The sequence below is a fragment of the Leptonotus elevatus genome, chromosome 21, assembly GCF_054856555.1.
Source record: "Leptonotus elevatus isolate MCC_2025b chromosome 21, RoL_Lele_1.0, whole genome shotgun sequence".
NCBI lineage: Eukaryota > Metazoa > Chordata > Actinopteri > Syngnathiformes > Syngnathidae > Leptonotus > Leptonotus elevatus.
The window spans coordinates 16,214,044-16,232,796 of record NC_141259.1 but is presented as its reverse complement, the minus strand read 5'-3'; the positions used below and the strand labels follow the sequence as shown (position 1 = coordinate 16,232,796).

At 44.5% G+C, this 18,753-nt stretch overlaps 1 protein-coding gene across 1 annotated transcript in view; it reads left to right on the top strand.

The window, feature by feature from the left end:
- The window catches only part of LOC147156153 (cadherin-12-like), a 99,488-nt gene that overhangs the window by 14,176 nt on the left and 66,559 nt on the right, over positions 1-18,753 (top strand). The window contains exon 2 of the mRNA XM_086065560.1: positions 11,653-12,090. Coding sequence (XP_085921686.1) covers positions 11,824-12,090 — 267 coding nt within the window. The 5' untranslated portion in view covers positions 11,653-11,823. The remainder of the gene's footprint in view (positions 1-11,652; positions 12,091-18,753) is intronic.

Genomic DNA, 18,753 nt, shown 5'->3' with positions numbered 1-18,753 from the left:
CTCTGACCTGAAGAGGACGCTTAAAGCAATGGTAGTAAACTACAAATAACGGCGAGCAGGTGGCAGCAGAGTATAAGAGATCAACCAGGGCCACGTTGCAACAAGCTCTTTTTGACAGTGCTTTCACCAGGAACGTGAATATTGATGAACGCGTAGCTACATTCTAATGCTAATTGCTGTGAAACGGATATAAATATACTTTTTTTTTTCCTGATGAAAGAAGAGACTCTCATCTTTCTTTTGGTAGGTTCCATGTTTTCATATAACACACTATTCTGTGGACTTTGCAAAATAAGTCAAAATCCCGTAAAACAGCCGGGAGCGAAATAAAATATTTAAGTTTCCTACTCTTGTTAACATAAAAGTGTTCAACTAATAGAAATATGGCTGCATCTTTTAGTCATTGTAATTTCATAATAATTCATCAAATTGAGTTTCAATTAAAAAGCAAGTGTGATATTGATTTGTGCTGAGGTCATTTTTCTGCCACTAGATGGCCTAATTGCATTTGTAAGATGTTGGTGCATTTTCCTTTTTATATTAAGAGCTGTCTAATGTAACATGACAGAAGTCATTTAAAGATGTGTCAAATCCAACTTGACCGCAAGCCTCCACAAATATTTCTATAATATATTATAACATTTCTTACTGCTCCATTTTGACGTGGGCGTGTCCGTTGCGTTGCTTTTCAAGTAAGTCGTCACAAAAACTAGTGACGTTAAAGGAACTTGAACTCAAAAGTAAGGCACTCCTTCTGACACCCCTATTTGAAAACATGACAGCCGAAGGAGTGATCCCATGACCAGCCCACTTTATTAGGTACGCCTGCATCGTTTAACTGGGGGCTAAAACAAAAACGACGCCCTGGTGCGTGTTTATTATTGCGAACGTAGCTCGAAGCCGTGCACGAGTGCACCGCATTCCAATGAGAGCCGTTTCTAATATAGCGACCCTCTCGTGGAAGCAAATATGGTCACTAAAACGAGTCCATTATTCATCACTTCAACATTTGCCCTCCAGGAATTATTGATTATTTGGAAGAAGAAAAAAAGCACAAAGCCTGCACATTTCTTCCGCGAGTAAAAAATGGCGCGCCGGTGAGTTTGTGATTATGAAAGCGCTGCAATATTCTCCTTTTCATGTCCACTACTGAAGCCATTTGAGCCTTTAAATAATGAAGCAGACCTCCGGGCAGCACACGGATTCGCATGATTTCTTCTAAATGCTTATTGGACCACAGCGGACGCGCGCTCGCACATCATCATCAGCATCAACAACAACGCCACACTGCGTCGTCAACTCCCGCCTCGTTCTGCCGGCAAGTTGTTGCGTACGATGAAACATTTTCATTTCATTTTCAGTGAAACGACTTGAAATGCAACAAAATGCGCACATGCTCATCTGTTTTCATGGAATGACCCTCATAGGTTTTGGTGTAACCTCTGACCTGAAGAGGACGCTTAAAGCAATGGTAGTTACTACAAATAATGGCGAGCAGGTGGCAGCAGAGTATAAGAGAGGCAGCAGAGTATAAGAGATCAACCAGGGCCACGTTGCAACACGCTCTTTTTGACCGTGTTTTCACCAGGAACGTGAATATTGATGAACGCGTAGCTACATTCTAATGCTAATTGCTGCGAAACGGATATAAATATACTTTTTTTTTCCTGATGAAAGACGCATGATGTCATTTTCAGTGAAACGACTTGAAATGCAACAAAATGCGCACATGCGCATCTGTTTTCATGGAATGACCCTCATAGGTTTTGATGTAACCTCTGACCTGAAGAGGGCGCTTAAAGCAATGGTAGTTACTACAAATAACGGCAAGCAGGTGGCAGCAGAGTATAAGAGAGGCAGCAGAGTATAAGAGATCAACCAGGGCCACGTTGCAACAAGCTCTTTTTGACAGTGTTTTCACCAGGAACGTGAATATTGATGAACGCGTAGCTACATTCTAATGCTAATTGCTGCGAAACGGATATAAATATACTTTTTTTTTTCCTGATGAAAGACGCATGATGTCATTTCAGTGAAACGACTTGAAATGCAACATTTGCGCACATGCTCATCTGTTTTCATGGAATAACCCTCATAGGTTTCTTTCTTAACTTGGTTATGAAGCGTACGAGTTCGATTTAAAAGGAATATGCCTCGCAATAAGATCACCACGATCAAAAGGACAGAATTGTTGTTATTTGTATGTTAAATGGATGTGAAATTTTCACGTTTGGCTCTATTATGCTTTAAGTTAGAGCAAAAAAGAAATGTAATCACAATAATATTTGAACTTCATCAATTTTTAAAATTAATATTATAAAACACAAATATTTCAATAAACTTGAATGAACAAGTCCAATTCAATATGTGTTATGTGTGTGGCGAAAATGGATCATATTTGACTATGTTGTTCCGTTTGGACAAATATCGTAAACGACTTAATTACGATTGGTTACGTTACGTTGACGCGACATTCAGTTTGGCTTTGAGCAAGGGTGTGTAAACTTTTATGAGCACTCTTCCTATCATGCAATATATTTTTTTTCATTGTACCTTTTACAATCAATCAATACAGCGATGCAGTATAGTTTACACAATAATAGTTCTACGTGATGCGAGTATTCGATTTCAAATGTGTCAAGTTAAGAAACAAAAAATATGCAAAGGGTATAAGATCATTATTCTTCAAAAAAAAAAGGGAAAAAATCCGTCCACCAAACACGCCCACATGGCCACTTTTTTTTTTTCATCTTTCATGAAAGCTTAATGTATTTGTTTGTTCTTCCTCCACTCGCACCCGATGTGCGCTTGAGGTCTAAACCCAACGTTTCCTTACGCCGGCGCCAAAATGTTAATTGCACCACTAAATCTTCCTTTATGTTGCGGCAACGGCTGCAGCGCTATGCTGAGACGGGAAATATATTTAATTAGCCTCCAGTGGAGAGAAGACCACAAAAAAAAAAAAAAAAAAAAAAACTTCCTGTCGGTCTCTTATCGGCGACTTGAGGCGGCGCCGATGCGCAGAGGAGATTTAAAACGTTGCTCAACAACCCGACGGCAGACGCTTGGCGACGATAAAAGTCGGCGCTCCGTCTCGGTCGTGTCTAAAACTCCCGACGCAAAGAAATCAGCCGGGTAAGAATAGGGAAAGTCCATATTTTCATTTTATTGCTGCAAATTTGGGAAAACTCAACACGGGCCATTTGGGCTGTTGATTCATTTTCATATTATTTGATTTATAAGGGTTGAAAAATGTTGTCTTCTTTTCGTACCACCTCAGTTTGATGTGTAAATATGCCTCACTCATAACGGGAAAGGTGAGTTAAGCAGTGATGTTCGCAATGCGAGCCCGAAGGCACTTTGACATCGATTTTGAACAGTTTGAATTCTAAAACAGATGATGTGAACATCAATTCCAAAAACAACGGGATCATGCAGGTAAATTGTCCGATTCTAAAATCGTTCCTATTTTTCCAAGTCAAAGGATGTTGTTGTTGATATTTAACACAAATGAAGCTTTGTTGTATTTTTCAAACCGCACAAGAATCCCATGAATTATTAGGATGGCAATTCCAATGAACAAATGCGCGTATTGATTTTATTTTCTTTCTTCCTCACAGGCACAAATCGCAAAGTCGACTTATTTTGGCTGCCATTGTTGTATTTCGACTCGGTGTCGGATGGAGAGCTCATAAACGTCGAGTCGGCGTATTTGCGTAGCGTTCCTAAAAGCTCGGGTCTTCGCCGCGACAGGTTGCAAAAAAAAAAAAAAGCACGTCTGCCTCGCCGAGACTCCGCTTTACACTCGTGTTCAATCAGCGGCATCTTTTCTCCCGCCGCCAAAAAAGTCAACACCAAAAGCATTCTTCAGCTCAGATCGCATTTCCGAGAGAGAAAAAGAGAGCGAGAGGCCGTAGGAACGCGTCTGAATTCCCGCCGGCGTCGCACGCGCATGCTGCGCCAGGAGCGTCCTCCTGCTGGAGGAAAAGGGGACACTTCCAATTTGCATTTAGATGAGCGGCGTAATAGAAAAAGCCCAGTGATGAATCTGGCGCCCAAGACGAGGCTAATGCGCTTGAATTTGGGATAAAAGTGCAGAATTAAACACTCTGGAGTGAATCGGAAAACCGGAGCGTGGGACTGGATGAGCAACACGTGCGCTCCCGAATCTACTTTCGGGCGCTCCAGTTTGAAAAAAAAAAAGCCTCTCTCGGTTCCGATGAGATACTTATTGTTTAATTGAAGGTGTTTTTTTTGGAGCGTGTCGAATCAGCAGGTGTCTGTCGAGTTCAAATTGGGTCGCAATGAGACAAAATCTCAAGGACTCATTTGTCTTTGAATGACACCAGGAAATGACGCTGGATCTTGAAATATCGAGTTGCTACTTCAAAGCGGCTTCAGGGGCGGAATTTTCAAAACTTTTAACCAACTTCTGGACATTTGCTGAAGTCAGCCAAAACTGTTGACTTCTAACTGACCTCTGACCTGCTGTGGCTTTTGGGGCGTTGCTTCTTGAGTTTTTTTGGGGGGGGGGCGAGCTTTACTCATGATCGACACGTGTACCGAATCTCTTGGCTTGGGATGCTGAATTTTCAAATATTTTGAACGACTGGAAATGGACTCAATTCCGCTGAAATGTCAAACAAAATGGCGGACTTCCTGTGCTGTTTGGGGAATGGCGTCTTGGGGATTTTTTTGTAGGACAACTCGTATTAGACTTGTTTGTGCAAATTTCATGTTGCTGAGTAAACTTAGCTTTGGGTACTGAATTTTCAAATCAAATCATTTTTTTCCCCCTCATTGTTAAAGATCGAATTAACTTTCCAAATTTCGCTGCCGTTTCAATGAATAACTGACTATGTTTGAATTCTGAGAGCGTTTCATTATTCACAAGGTTTGAATTTGCTGCTGCACGCACACGCGCGCGCGCGTAGAAAGCTAAAGTAGGAGAGGGCTGAAGTACTTGTCATCGTACCTTGTCAGCATCTGATTGAAACGGAATGTGACACTTCGTCAGGGCGGCGGCGGCGGCTTGATTTTCCTCCGCCGCCAAACGAGGTTTGGGATATATCACTTGGACCCGAAGCCCCCCCCCCCCCCCCCCCCGTCCCTCCCCCGCCCCCTCATATCTAATTTATCGCCATCTGCTCAGCTGGGCTTGTAAATCCACACGCCGACCGACTCTCTCTCGCCGGCGTTTTATCTGCTAACATTTAGCAACAATCTAATTAAGAGAAAAGGCGGAAGCGGCGTAATGGCGGTCATAATGGCCGCGATCTCATTTGTGTGTGCGTGTGTTATTATTCAACGGGGCTAATGAGGGGACGACAAACTGCCGCGACGCTCGGCGCGGATAAAGAGGCGACACCGCATCGGCTGTTTGCTAATAAAGGTTTCCGAGGTCAAGGTCAACGCTGCGCAATTGATCACGTACGATAACTGCCGCACGGGAAGGTCTCGATGGCGTTTACCGTTCAATCTATTTTAAACGTACGCAAAGGCATTTCCATAAAATGATCTCATCTTCAAAATTTTCTCTCATGTGTCTCATGGTTCAGACTTCTTAGAATTAAGTCGTCATTTCCGTCCCATTTTGCAGAACATTAGGAGAACAAAGTTCACGTGTTTGGTTGATGAACCAGACGTCCGCTCTTGTGAATTGATTTCACTTTTAGGTTTTCTTGAAGAAATTGAATGCAATGCTGCACGAGGTTCGGCCACAAAATAACTGCCACAAAAATTCTTCCACGGTGCCACAAAGTTATAAATAATCATGTAATAAAAAATAAAAAAAGAGCAATGATGATGACATTTCCGAATGAACAATACTGAGCTCTTTATAGAAAAAGAAAAAAAAAATTATAATAAAAAAATAAAAAAAATAAATAAATAAATAATCATGTGGAAGAAGATATCGTTTATTTGTGCGCTCCAGCGTGCTTTTCACCTGTTGCCAATTTTGCATGAGCACCTAAATGGAGCTTTGACTTTTTACGCAAAGACTGTTTTCAATTTCCGTGAGTTCCAACTCAATTGTGAGTCCGCCCGCCGCGACCTGCCCGGGTTCCAAGCGCTCGGCGGCCCTTCCTCCGCTTTAATGACGCGCGGCATCGGCGGGGCTGCAAATTCAAGCCACGGGCGTCTTTCCTGCGCTCAAACCCGAGCGAGCGGGGGCAGCAGGTGAACGGAGATTCCAGCCCGCCCCGCCGTCAGCCGCCGCCTCGGGGGGGTTTTGCGAGTCAAGCTGGCAAGCTTTTATTCAATGCGCATCCGCTCGGGCGAAATCGGCGAAGAGCAGCAGCGGGAGTCGGCCATCACCTGCACCCATTATCAGTCCATTACACAAACGCCTCCGCCAGGGTCACAACCACATGCTGTGGCTGTGAACGTTTTTCCCCCCCGGAATATTGCCCCCGCCCACTAAAAATATATATTTATTTCTGGCTGTAATACACCGTCATACAAATCAGAATTACAAAAAATGATTTTTTTTCTCAAAAATTTGCCACTTAATAAAGTAGCAAATTTACAAAAAAAAATCCTTGCAAATTTGCCACTTTCAAAACTCGTAAAAATTGCGAGTTTTTTTCTCAGAATATTGCCCCCCACATTCAAAAAAAACAACCAAGTATTGTGGCCCTAATACATAGACAGTTCTCGTAAACAAGATTTGATCTCCTTTTTTTCCCTAGAAGATGTTCCTGACCAAGCAGATTTTCCAAAGCCTGTAATTTACTTGGATGAATTGAGCTTCGTGGAAAGGGGACGGAACGTTTTCCCCTCAACCTCTTCAGCTAAACCATCATTACTCTCTAAAAGAGCAACACAATATTGTTTAAAACTCATCAAATGTATAATGAATTCAGCAGGTGTCAAATTTCTCAGCGGCTTAGCAAAAAAAAGGTCAACTGTCCCTTGTAAAAAAAAATAAAAATAATAATAATACGCTTTTTTTTAACTTTATGAGGAATTTAGCAGAGGTGTTAAATCCAGGTCCAGAAAGGAAAAACCCTCCCCTCTGGATTATACTCGTAAACATGGAAGTATTGATCGCAGGCTCCAATTAGAAATGTGAGAGGATTAAAAAAATATATATAAATCTGTTCCAATGTAAAGTCTGGTTGGAGAGGCTACTTCAACAAGGCAGCCACAAATGTGAAAATTCTGGAGAAATTGAGCTTTATTTGTTTGAAAAAATGTCCTTTTTGAGGAATGCTTTTGTGTGATATCACCTTTGGAAAATCTGGTCCAAAAACTCCTTCAAATGAGAGGAAACTGGTAAACAGTAACTTATTATTTCTCTCCGTTCACCTGGATTCTTTTGTTCCATCTTCTACTCAGGGAATTCCTTCTCCGAGGGGCTAACGAGTTTTAGTTAAAAATCGAACAGGCCAAAATTCTGCAATGTCAACGGCTCAAAATTAGCATCAGACTTTTTGACTAATCTTTGGCTTCTTGAATGAACATTTTCCATCTTGAATGCTAATTAACATGCTGTTTATCTCGTTGCTATGTCAAACCCAATCGAAACCTTTTCCAAGGCTCGCGCCCTGCAATTGACCGGTCCCCAACCAGTCCAAAGTGTACCCTGCTTCTCTCACCGGGTCGAGTTCACTTGTGACTTTGGATGGAAAAACAGCATCGAGAATAGATGGGATGTTAGCATGTGACGGGCAAACGGTGTCGAGACACAAACAGTTGGGTTCGGGAATTATGGTCATCCAACCCATTCATTTATTTTCTCTACCGCTTATCGAGAGGTCATGGGTGAGTTTTAGCTGAACTGGTTGCCAGCCAATCGCATCGCAGGGCCATTCTTTCAACATTGGAAGGATGACATCATTGCTAGGGAACCTCCCCAGAAAGCAGTCTCAAATCTGCTATTCAGGATCGTAGGCTGCTTCCCTTGCCAGCTCACCCGTGACCCCGAACAGGGTAAGCGCTAGCAAATGGCTAATTAGACGCGGATAGTCAGATTTTAAAAGCAGCATTCCAGAGTCGACTCCATGATTGTGTTAGCACGTCGTGACCGCGCCGGCGTCCTCGTACCATAAACAGCCTTGGCAGGAAACGCTGGCCACCATGTGTCACCATTAAATAGTGTGTGTGTGTGTGTGTGTGTGTGTGTGTGTGTGTGTGCGTGTGTGTGTGTGTGTGTGTGTGTGTGTGTGTGTGTGTTGGCCGGCTCTCATAATGAACCTGATGAAACGATGAGGACGTTCCAGGCCCTTCAAAGTTCTGGCATCCCCGCACCCAAGCTGGACCTCTTCCATTTATACTGAGAAGTGTTCCCTGCGCAACAAACACGTCGTACGGCACACGACAAACAGACTTTAAATAGACGTATAATCCTGAATCAAGGCACGCTTGGAGGAGTTTGGCGTGGAACAGCAAGTCCATCGGTCTCGCGTTGTGGCGAGCTTGAACAAAGATGCCAAGTACTATTTTCCCACTTTTCATTCTCTCCTGTCAGGCTCATGGAAGGTCTACCAGAAGTGGCAAATCCAGGTCCAGAAAGTAAAAAAACCTGAGACAGTTAGCTACCTAGCTAGCTCCCATGCTAGCACCAGGGGCTAAAGCCAAACTGTGGCGTTTTTTTTTTTTTACTTTCTGGACCTGGATTTGCCACTTCTGGTAGACCTTCCATGAGCCGGAAATGCCGCTAACGTAAACAGATTTTTAGAAGAAATTTGCAAAAAAAAAAATACAGTCGCTCTTTTTCCCACTAGCCCCTCAAAGCCATCTTTTTTCTCCAGTGAGTATTAAATGTCCGCGTCAGTTAAGCAGTTGCAAATCAGCAGGCCAGCTCCAATCCAACCACCCCGCAACGATACCTCACCGTATACAACACAGAAAAGTGACTTGAGAACCGGGACCGACATTCGACCCTCAAGCTTTCTGACGAAAACCGGACTTCCCTTAACTCGATGCCGCAGTACTTTTCTACATTTCCTGAGCAACGACATGGATGCAATACAAACGCTTGCTTTCTCCCAACGTAATCTGGGACAATTGCTTTCAAACGTGGAGTGACTCCAGACTTGCTGCCCGTCTGTCCCCCCCCCCCCCCCCTCACTTTGTGACCCCCGAAGCCTCGTACGACAATGTGAGCGTGTTCACGTCCTGCCTCGATACTTTTTTGCACATCGCCCGAGCATGTTAGAGTAACAACGACACGGATGTAATGTGAATCGCGTCTGCCCGAACACAGCGCGTGCGGGCCGCACCGTAAGAGCAGACGCGATGACTCATGCGACGTTATTAACGTTTCTATTGTTTTTGCGCCGGCCGGCGGGCAACGCGCGCGAGAGCCGCCGCTAACGCGCGACACGTCGGCCGTCAGCGGAACGCTCGAACGCTCGCTCGGCCGAGCCCGAGACGAGCGCGTGAGGAGTTGTGCTAACGTTGCTACTTTTCATTAGCGGGCCTCCGCCTTGGTGCCTCCCTCCCACTCTTTCCCCCCCTCAAGGCCTCGCCGATATTAAAGTCTTCTCTGGCTCCGGCGCTGCATCTTTGCACTCTCGTCGCGCGGCAAACAATATTGTTTGAAGCGTTTTTGCAAACACAAAGTTTTCAACACGACGTGACAAGAAAAACATCATACCCTCGAAACACAATATTCGATATGTTCACTACCTGTACTGAATACAAATAATGGGTTCCGATTAAATATTATCTGCTATATCAGTGCTTATAACCGGATCCAGATAATCCACCTTTTTCCATCGTGATTTCCAATTGTTTGTCATGTTCTTGGCCAGCAGGATGAAATCCAAAGTTCCGTGCATTTTCTTTAACGATCCAAGTTGTCTTCGGGAGAATCGAAAGCGACGTGCGAGACCGCCGCCGCCGCCGATGATGATGTGTCGTCAGCGACGGGTCAGAGCGTGCGACCGTCAGCCCGACACATGCTAATGAACTTAGCCCATCAAATAAGCACCGGGCCCTCCTGGGGCACCGGGATTTTGCAGGGCTTGCAGGAACAGTCATTTTCCATTATGGCTGCGCTAAATGAGTAGCGACCTGCGGGAGAGAACCGCGTCTGACCCGAGTCACGCAAGACCTTCGCCGGCAGAACTTTTGCAGATTATTCTTGACTTTTTAGATCATGCAGCGTGAAGACGAATCAATGGGGGTCGGCGGGCCATGCCAACCTCATAATTTGCATCTGAAGCCGATGTTGCGGGTCGGCGTAATTAATCAAAGGCGATCAAGTCAACGAGGGCTCCGTTTATGAAATTAGAGGCTCACCCTTTTGCGTTGCTGCAAGTCTGACTAAGTGATGAGGAACAACAAACCAGGTGAAGTCATAACAAGACCACAACCTGTTGGATAATATCGGTACAGATAGAACCAAATGAGTGAGAGATAATTTGTTATGAGCAAAGGAAGGTCGGCAATTAAGGTTCGCTCGAAACCAAATTCCCAACCTTCATTTGCTTGTGCCAAATTAAAACCCGTCTGTCACTCATGTTCATACTTGGTTGTTATTATCCGTGATCATTTTAACTTAGTACTTGGTCTCGATAAAATCGTTATTGGGCATTACTTTGATCAACCCTAAATGGGATCATTAACTTTAGGGTTAGGGTTTTCCTGTTGTTGGTGACCTGGGATTCCGGCTGGCCCAATTTTTTCGGACCTCCAAACCCACTGATTCCAAAATTTGAAATTCCAGTCCCTAATGTCTTAGACAGGATCGGGAAAGTCCATCGGCCTAACGTGTCTGATTTTGATCTCCCATCTCCGGGTAAAAAAAACTCAGACCTCGCTGGGGGCCTGGAGGTCCGAAGTCAGTTCTGGTTTCCCACCTGGGAATTCGGGCCAAGGGGTGTGCCAGATGGAATGTTGTAACCCCCCCCCCATCCAGGTAGCCCTGATGATTGCAATACTGTACTAGATTTGATGGGTCTGATTAAGGGTTAGGGTTGGTGTTAATTTTTTTCTGAGAACGGGTTCAGGCACCAACCCTCACCCAACCCCAGCTCGAAGTTGTATCGTGACAAAGTGGCCAGTGAGTCTTGCACCATTATTTGTGTCTCGACACGCTTGTTGTGTTGCCGTTTGTGACTTTTTAGCATTTTTTTGCCGAGGGTTTGACTCGGGCAGTTTACTTTATCTGTTGTGCAGAATGCAACTCAATAAGGCGTCGTGACAAAGATGTGACAGGCAGCGTTGCGGTCTCGCCACAAAGGACACCAACGCAGACGAGCGGCAGAGAGAGCAGATTACGTATGAAATTACGCGTCTGCAAGACGGATTAAACCTTCTTAAGCTTTATTATCCACATTGCTTCTTTTGCAGCGTCTGTCAATGGGCCTCTTTTTTTTGACAGGTGACACCGATACTTAATGGTCGCCGATGGTCGTCCTACACCTGGCTTGAAAACTCTTGAATCATTGACTCTGATTTGAAACGTTATCCCTTGTTTGAAAACCTACTGCTGGCATGAACCCCTACTAAAAGACAGAAAACTAGCCGACTACCGAGCCCAGGTTGGAAACGCCAATTTAGGCCTGACAGTCTTAATCAGAACCTCAAACAATGAAGCATGTTATCTTCACCCCACCCATGTCGACCGTAATCTGATTTCATACCCCAAAAAAGTACGTGACATGAGTAAGGTCTTAAAAAATACCTTTTGTGTTTCAGGTGATGACGTCCTGAAGAGCGCTCCTTTCTGACCGACGCGGGGAAAAACACGGCGCCCTTGCTCGGCCACCGCCGTCCCCCGCCTCTTTCCTCGCCAAAGTGCTTTCACCGTGGCTCAGCTCTCGCCCTCGCGCCACTTCAACTTTGAGAGCTGACCCGCACAGACCGCCAATGCTAGCAAGGAACTGCCTGCTGCTGTTCCTTTGGTACCGCCTCCAGGAAGGCTCGGCCTCGCCGCCGCCGCCGCCCCCCGTAGGGCCGCCCTCCTCGCCACTGGGACCCGGCAGGATGGCGGCGGGGAGGGCGCGGCCCAGGAGCTTGCTGGGCTCCATGAGGAATGGCCCAGCTGGGTTCCAGCGAGTTAAGAGGGGCTGGGTGTGGAACCAGTTCTTTGTACTGGAGGAGTACATGGGCTCCGACCCGCAGTATGTGGGCAAGGTGAGCCACCTTCTTCTCAAAATTGTATGAGTACGACTACAGGGTACAGAGAAACACGATCGAGGTATTGAAGATGATTACTGAAGATCTATTGACATCTGAGAGATTTCTCAAAAACCTTGTCATGAAACAACTAACATAACCCAACCAGAGCTTATAGCATAAAACGGAGCAGGATTTGTTAATCGTGGAAAAATACCTTAATTATACCATCATTCATTTTAGCCATCATTTCGTGTCCTTTTTGAAATTGGTATCGAAGAACTTGAGGTCCCCTGACCTTGAGCCCATCAAACGTAGAACTAGATCGTTAATGGTGACCATCTTCAGGCTCTCGCGTGGAAATCATTGACTGGTTTCGAAAAAAAGCATCCGGAGACGAGAGTGGGTCTTAACGACGTTGAAGCTTGGAAGGATAAAAGCCCGCGGAGCTGAAAACCCGCTGAGGGTGAGGGCAGGGTGACAGTGACACGGTCTTTGACGCAGTTATCAAGTTGACGTGAAAGGACAGGAAAGATCACAGACCACCTTTTCGAAAGAACATAAATGAACCCAAGTGGACCACCGGCTGGGCCAGCAGCAGTAAAGAAGCTTTTAGAAGCAATTGTGAGTCTGGGCTGAAAAGTGCGATTTCCACTCAGCAAGCGTGACGGCGTGTGTTTGCGTGTGAGCGGCAAAAGGCAGGAACAAAACGAAGAAACATTAGCAAGCTAATTGGCGTCGTCGTTTGGAGCTGCCTGCCTATTTGATTGAGACAAAGCGGCACATTTTCTCACCAATGAGCTTTTTAACGATTACGTACTTAGGCAGCAGGAACGGTGTCGCGGTGGCGCGGGATCGTCGGCCTTCCCTGACGTCCTTTCAGGAGCATTTTTTAAAAAATATATATATTTTTTTTTTACATTTTTTTTTTTTAATTATTATTATTTTTTTTTTAATTAAAAAAAAAAAAAAAGGAGCATTTTTAACATTTAGCATTTATAAATCAAAGGATAAACGACGGAAATCGGCTTCTGTCGCCGCACACTTCAACATCGGATTACTTGATTACCTGCTGGGATTACTTTCTGTGCACACTGTCACTATTAACAGCGGGTTCATTTATTTTTACACAAAGGCACGCTGTTGATACAGTTCTCGTACCGGCTGCCCCTCGAGATGAGCCTAATTATAGGAGTGGACGTGCATTTCCAGTTTCTTTATGCTGATGCGTGGTCATTATTCATGTTTAATGGATTGCGCTGATCTGATCTGCCTCCGCTGCTGCTGTTGTTATCGCGCTGGTTTGTTCTCATCTCGTCAGCCATTAAAATGCATAAGTACAGCATCTCCAGCTGTGTGTGTGTGTGTGCGCGCGCGCGTGGTACCGTTTGCCGTGTCAGCCCACCCAGCACCTGGCGCGGGCGCTCTGCTCCCGTCGTCTTGTATTCCTTTCCAATTTACGTACCCTTTGGGGCCGCTCCATAAAAGTCAACGATTTGAGTCGCGCGGCCGACGAGCACCCGAGTCAAATCCCATTTTGTCCGCCGTAATCGCTTCCATTATTTTCTGCTTGGTCAGTGCGCGCGCACACGCCGGCGAGATGCGCGCGAGCGGAGTCAACTAAGTATTCCGTGTGGTCAGCACTAGAAAGTGATCACACATCATATGCAAATCACGACATGATCAATTTCCTCAACTTGAATCCCAAAAATGGCATTTGTTGATGATGAACTCATCAGCCAATCAGCACCAGGCTCGGTCGCTTGTCGCTAGGACCAAACGAGTACTTCAGGAAAGTTATATCCAGAAATCTCTGGATTGGTTCATACATACGTAGGGGTGTGTACCTTTCGCATTTGAGCCAGTTCGGTTCTAATTCTGTGTACCTGGGAATTGATATCGGTACCAATTTTAGGGTTTTTGAGATAACATTTCATGAAAAATGTTGCTAAGGTCATGTGATCCACAAATTCTAGGTCAAAAGGTCAAGATGCTAAAATATGTGCCAATCTTCTAAACTATTTGCAATACTTGTTGAATTCCCTTTCCAACATTACCCGCTCTGTGAAAACGGACCAAGATAAGGGGGTTTAAAACAAAGTGGCCACGCCCCCTTTTGCTGAAAATGTCCAAATTCCTGCTCCGATTTAGTTATGCGCCATCACTATCAGTAAGTACACAACGTTTCATTCAAATACAAATCTTTTTTGTTAAACCCACTGGGTGAATTAGAATGTCCCTTAAGAAAAAATAATGACCCTATTGGCTGCAGCGGTCTATCCTTTTTTTTTTTTTTTTTTTTTTTTTAAAGAGCTCAGTATTGTTCATTCGGAAATGTCCTCATCATTGCTCTTTTATTTTTTTTTTTTATTTTTTTTTTTTTTTTAGATAGGTCTATCCCTATCTGCCTTTCACTGCATAACCTGGATTTGGTATACCAACCCCATCCCCAAGTTGAAGAAAGTCATTATTTGACCGTAAGCTAATAGCTAGTTGGCACCAGGCTAGCTTAACAGTTGCGGGACCAAAGTGTAGCCCTCGCTTATTTACCCATTGCTGTCGAGTGCAATTCCAACTTTGGCGCGACTAACAAGACGGGACGTCATCCATGACAGCGTGCAGAATTTGGCGTCACAGGAAGTCGGGGAAGAAGGTGAGAGAGGCAGCGGGGGAGTCGGTGAAGGTGTTACGGATCAGCTAGTTCTGCTATTAGCGCTTGACTTTGTCCTTTGAGCTTCTTAAGATGCTGCAGATAACGTTTCAGTTCTCATTTTTCTGTCCACGCAAAACGCTAAGGTCACCTGTGGATGTGCGCAGTTTGCTATTTGGATGTTTTTCACACACTTTTAAAAGACATTTGACATCTTTTTGCTGTCATTTGTGCCGTATTAGAGGACGACGGGCCTGAGCCTGACTAAAAGCCAGTTCTGCAATTTCTTCATGGCCTCCGTCGTTCCGCTTTTCTCGTACAATTCTGAAACAACGACTCCCAAATGCGACGAAGATGTTGTCGTTTATGTTGAACACGAATCACCCGATGCTGCCCACAACAGGCAAGCGTTAAAAGTCAACCAGAGTCGCAGTACCAATTGTGACGAGTGCTCAAATTCCAGGTAGGAAAACGTTGTCGAATGGTGCAATTGCTATAGGGGGAAAAAAGTGGCAAATTACTGGCAGAAATCCATTTTTTTGTCGGCGGATGAGGAGGATTGTGTTGACGCGGTTATCAGCGGAAGTGTCGATGCTCTTTTGCCTTGTATCAGTCGGCGTGCAGATCATAAAAGACGCGTAGAGAAAAAAAAGAGTGTGAGCAAAGCAACCTTTTATTTGAATGTGAGAATCTGCTGACTTTTTCCTTGCAAATGAAATTGCACTCAAAGTTACGGCACGTTTCCCTGCGTCTGACCTCATTTACCCAAAGTGGCAACAAGCCAAGTGACATTTTCATATTGATTTAGCGCACTAATAATTGCTAATATGTTTGCGCTGTGAACAGCCGCCACTAAACATGAAGGCAAACAACCAGCAGCTGCTGCTAATTGTCCTCGTGGCTCGCCAAGGTGCAAATAAGGTTGCGCCGCCGCCGCCGCCGCCGCCATCTTTCCCAGCAACACGCGCGCTCTTATTAAAGTCATTAAGCATGTTTTACATGCGGTCTCTTAAAGGCTCACCTCGCATCATCCCGAGACGCTTCGCCGGCATGGAATGTTGTTAAAAGTCTGTCCTCCTAAAGGGGAAACATTATGCAAAATGGACTTTTAAACGTTTGTCCATGGCGGCGGACGGAGACTTGAGCCCTGCTGCAAATAGACAACAAATGTCGGCAATTAAAATTCATAGTTTAGACTGCAAATATAACCCAAACTGAAATTCCAGTGGCTTACTTTGGTATTGCAATGAAAGCATTCCACAGACAGAATCATGACAGAATAATATACTTTTGAGAAAATAAAAATAAAGGAAATGCAAATAATAAATTTGAGAAATAAAGTAGAAAAAAATGCCCCAAAATTATACCCGTCTTTTATTTATAAATTTTTTATGAATCAATTTGCGCTCCTAACAGCACATCCGAAGGTGCGCGTCCTCCACATCGTTGCACATTAGCGGCTCAAGCGTCGAGGACGTCAAGAGGGTTAATCTGCCAATTAGCTCGCACGGAACGCTGATGATGTGCGAGCAAACGTCGGCCGTCAGCGTTCCGACCGCTTCGGCTGAGCGAGCGCGGGCGCGAGCCGCTCGTCTCTTGCATTTTGCTCTGATTGATTGGAACGGGAGTCACGTCGGTTTGGATTGTAACATTAATTTGAGTCGTTACATTTCTGACTAATTCCAAGAAAGTAGTTAGAATATTGAAAGGAATAACCAGAAATATTAAAGGAAACTTTGAAGTGGCTTTACTGTACTTGTCGAATCCTGGTGGCGGCAAAGAACTTGTGGACGTGACCTTTTCGGGATAAATCATCTGGAACATCTGGGATAACAGCTGTGCGGGTGCAAGGAGGAGACCTACAAAAATAGATGCAGAGATGTTAAAAATAAATTGAGATAGATTTTGGGGTAAAAGAAACCTCAACAGTAAAAGTAAAAAGAACCGAAGAAACGTTCCAATTTTAGGACTTTTGATATCACCAAATCTAAATCTAATAATAAGCGCGATGAAAATAAAATGTAAACGGCTAGACAGTTAGCATCAAGCAAGATTGCGTGTCAGAAAGACCAAACTACTGATTCAGTCATTTAGTAAAAGATGTCCTGCAGAGCCTACCCCAAAATCCGGACTAAATTTCCTAGATTGGTTTTTACGTGAATCATGAAGAAAGCCAAGACATGACATGTCCACCATGACAATAGTACCAATAAATAATCCCAACCCTGGATTAGTTGCCAGTCAATCAATTAATTGTAAATGGGACGCCTAGTCCTAGTGGGAACTCATCTCAAATCCCGCCACAACAGTATGGACTGTCCAAATCCAAGACCAAGAATGTCTTCTTTTTTTTTTTTTTTCAGAAAAGACCTGTTAGCTCGTAGCCAGTTTGCATCAGGCAAGGTTGATGCTCGTCAGTAAAACCAAACTATTTCAGTAATTCAGAAAAAATTATTATCACTAAGCCTCTCCCAAAATCCGGACTAGACACTTAATTAGTTCTATGTGAATTATGAAGAAACCCAAGACTAAGATGTCCTTTTCCATTCAAAAGGTAGTAGCCAATCAGCACCAAGCTGAGTGACAACCTGCAGGACCAAACTAAGACGAGTAAATGAACCCGGTAACCCTGAAAAGTCCGATTACGGCCCTGATTGATCGGCATTCAGTCACAGTTTGATTGTGAGTGAGAACAGAGCTCCAAGTCAATTGCCTCGAACCCGACAACATGCTCCAACAACACATAATCTTCCATTCGTAATCAAAAAGCCAATTAGCATCAGGCTAGCTTGATGCCTCCTTCTTCTACACCCTGATTGGATCACTACCAAATGACTCCGTAATCAGGACTACTGCTCTCGATAATTTTCAGCTGTCCTTACAGTTCAGGTTTAAAGTCCTGCCATTTCTGCTGTACGAATATATGGCCGCCCTTGGAAATGTCCAAAAAGTTCACTGTAGTGTGACGACCAGGTGACGCGCCAACGCTTCTGACACTGGAAGACGAAAGGTCGCTCATTTAAATAAAAGTCACTAAAGCACTTTTACAGCAAAAGGGCAGCGCTGCATCTCCTTGCGACTTGTTTGCTTCCCGCTCGCCAAGGGACGACCGTCCTGGCCTTTATTGATGGCGCTTCCCCACCCCGACTGAGATTTATTAGGAATCTAAACTTCCGATGAGGACTCATGAGGGAGGAAGGGGGAGCACCTTTTCCGCCACACCCCATTAAATGCGGTTTAGTTTTAAGCGCTTTGGAATTTTGCTGTAAAACGGTCTGGCGGGGCTGAGGCGTCCCGTCGGACAAAAACGTGTTTACAGCGGGGCGGATGGTAAAAAGCCGCATTTCTTAAAGCCCTTAAGTAAGACGGACCACAGTAATTAATCCAAAACAGGCGAGCAGACGGCTGCCCCGGAGCGCTTGTCGCTGACCTCCAGCCTGCCGAGGGACACGACACGCCTGACAATCATCTTGTTTTTATCTCCGCGCGGCATCCGGCGAGCGGCGCGGCTATTGCGTTGACGCCACTTATCAGCCATTTGATGATCTTTCAATGGGACGGATATTTGATAGCGCTGCAGGAAATATGTTGACCGGCTCGTACATACGGACAAGTCACCTTTACACTGACGGGGCGTGAAAGCAGATCGTGCTTGCGAACCTGTAACCATCTGGCACCGGAAAAGTGATACAAAGAGTTAGCTTGTATTTGGATTGACCTTGATTTACTGCAACACAATTTATGACGGCTTCCGCTCTTGTGGGCTGACAATAACAAACAAAAAAAAAAAAGGACATTCCCGAAACTACTGGCCAAATTTTTTCCCAGTTTTTTTTTTTTTTTTCGGTAACCAACCCAATCAGAAAATGGCAAAAATCTAACCAGCCATTATTTTATTTTTTTTATTTTATTTTTTTTATTTTTATTTTTTTATTATTTTTTTTTCCTTCTTTTTCTTTTTTTTTTATATTATTATTTTCTTTAATAACGCCTGGAATGGTCATTAGTTAGCCACAGTGCAGTTGAGAATG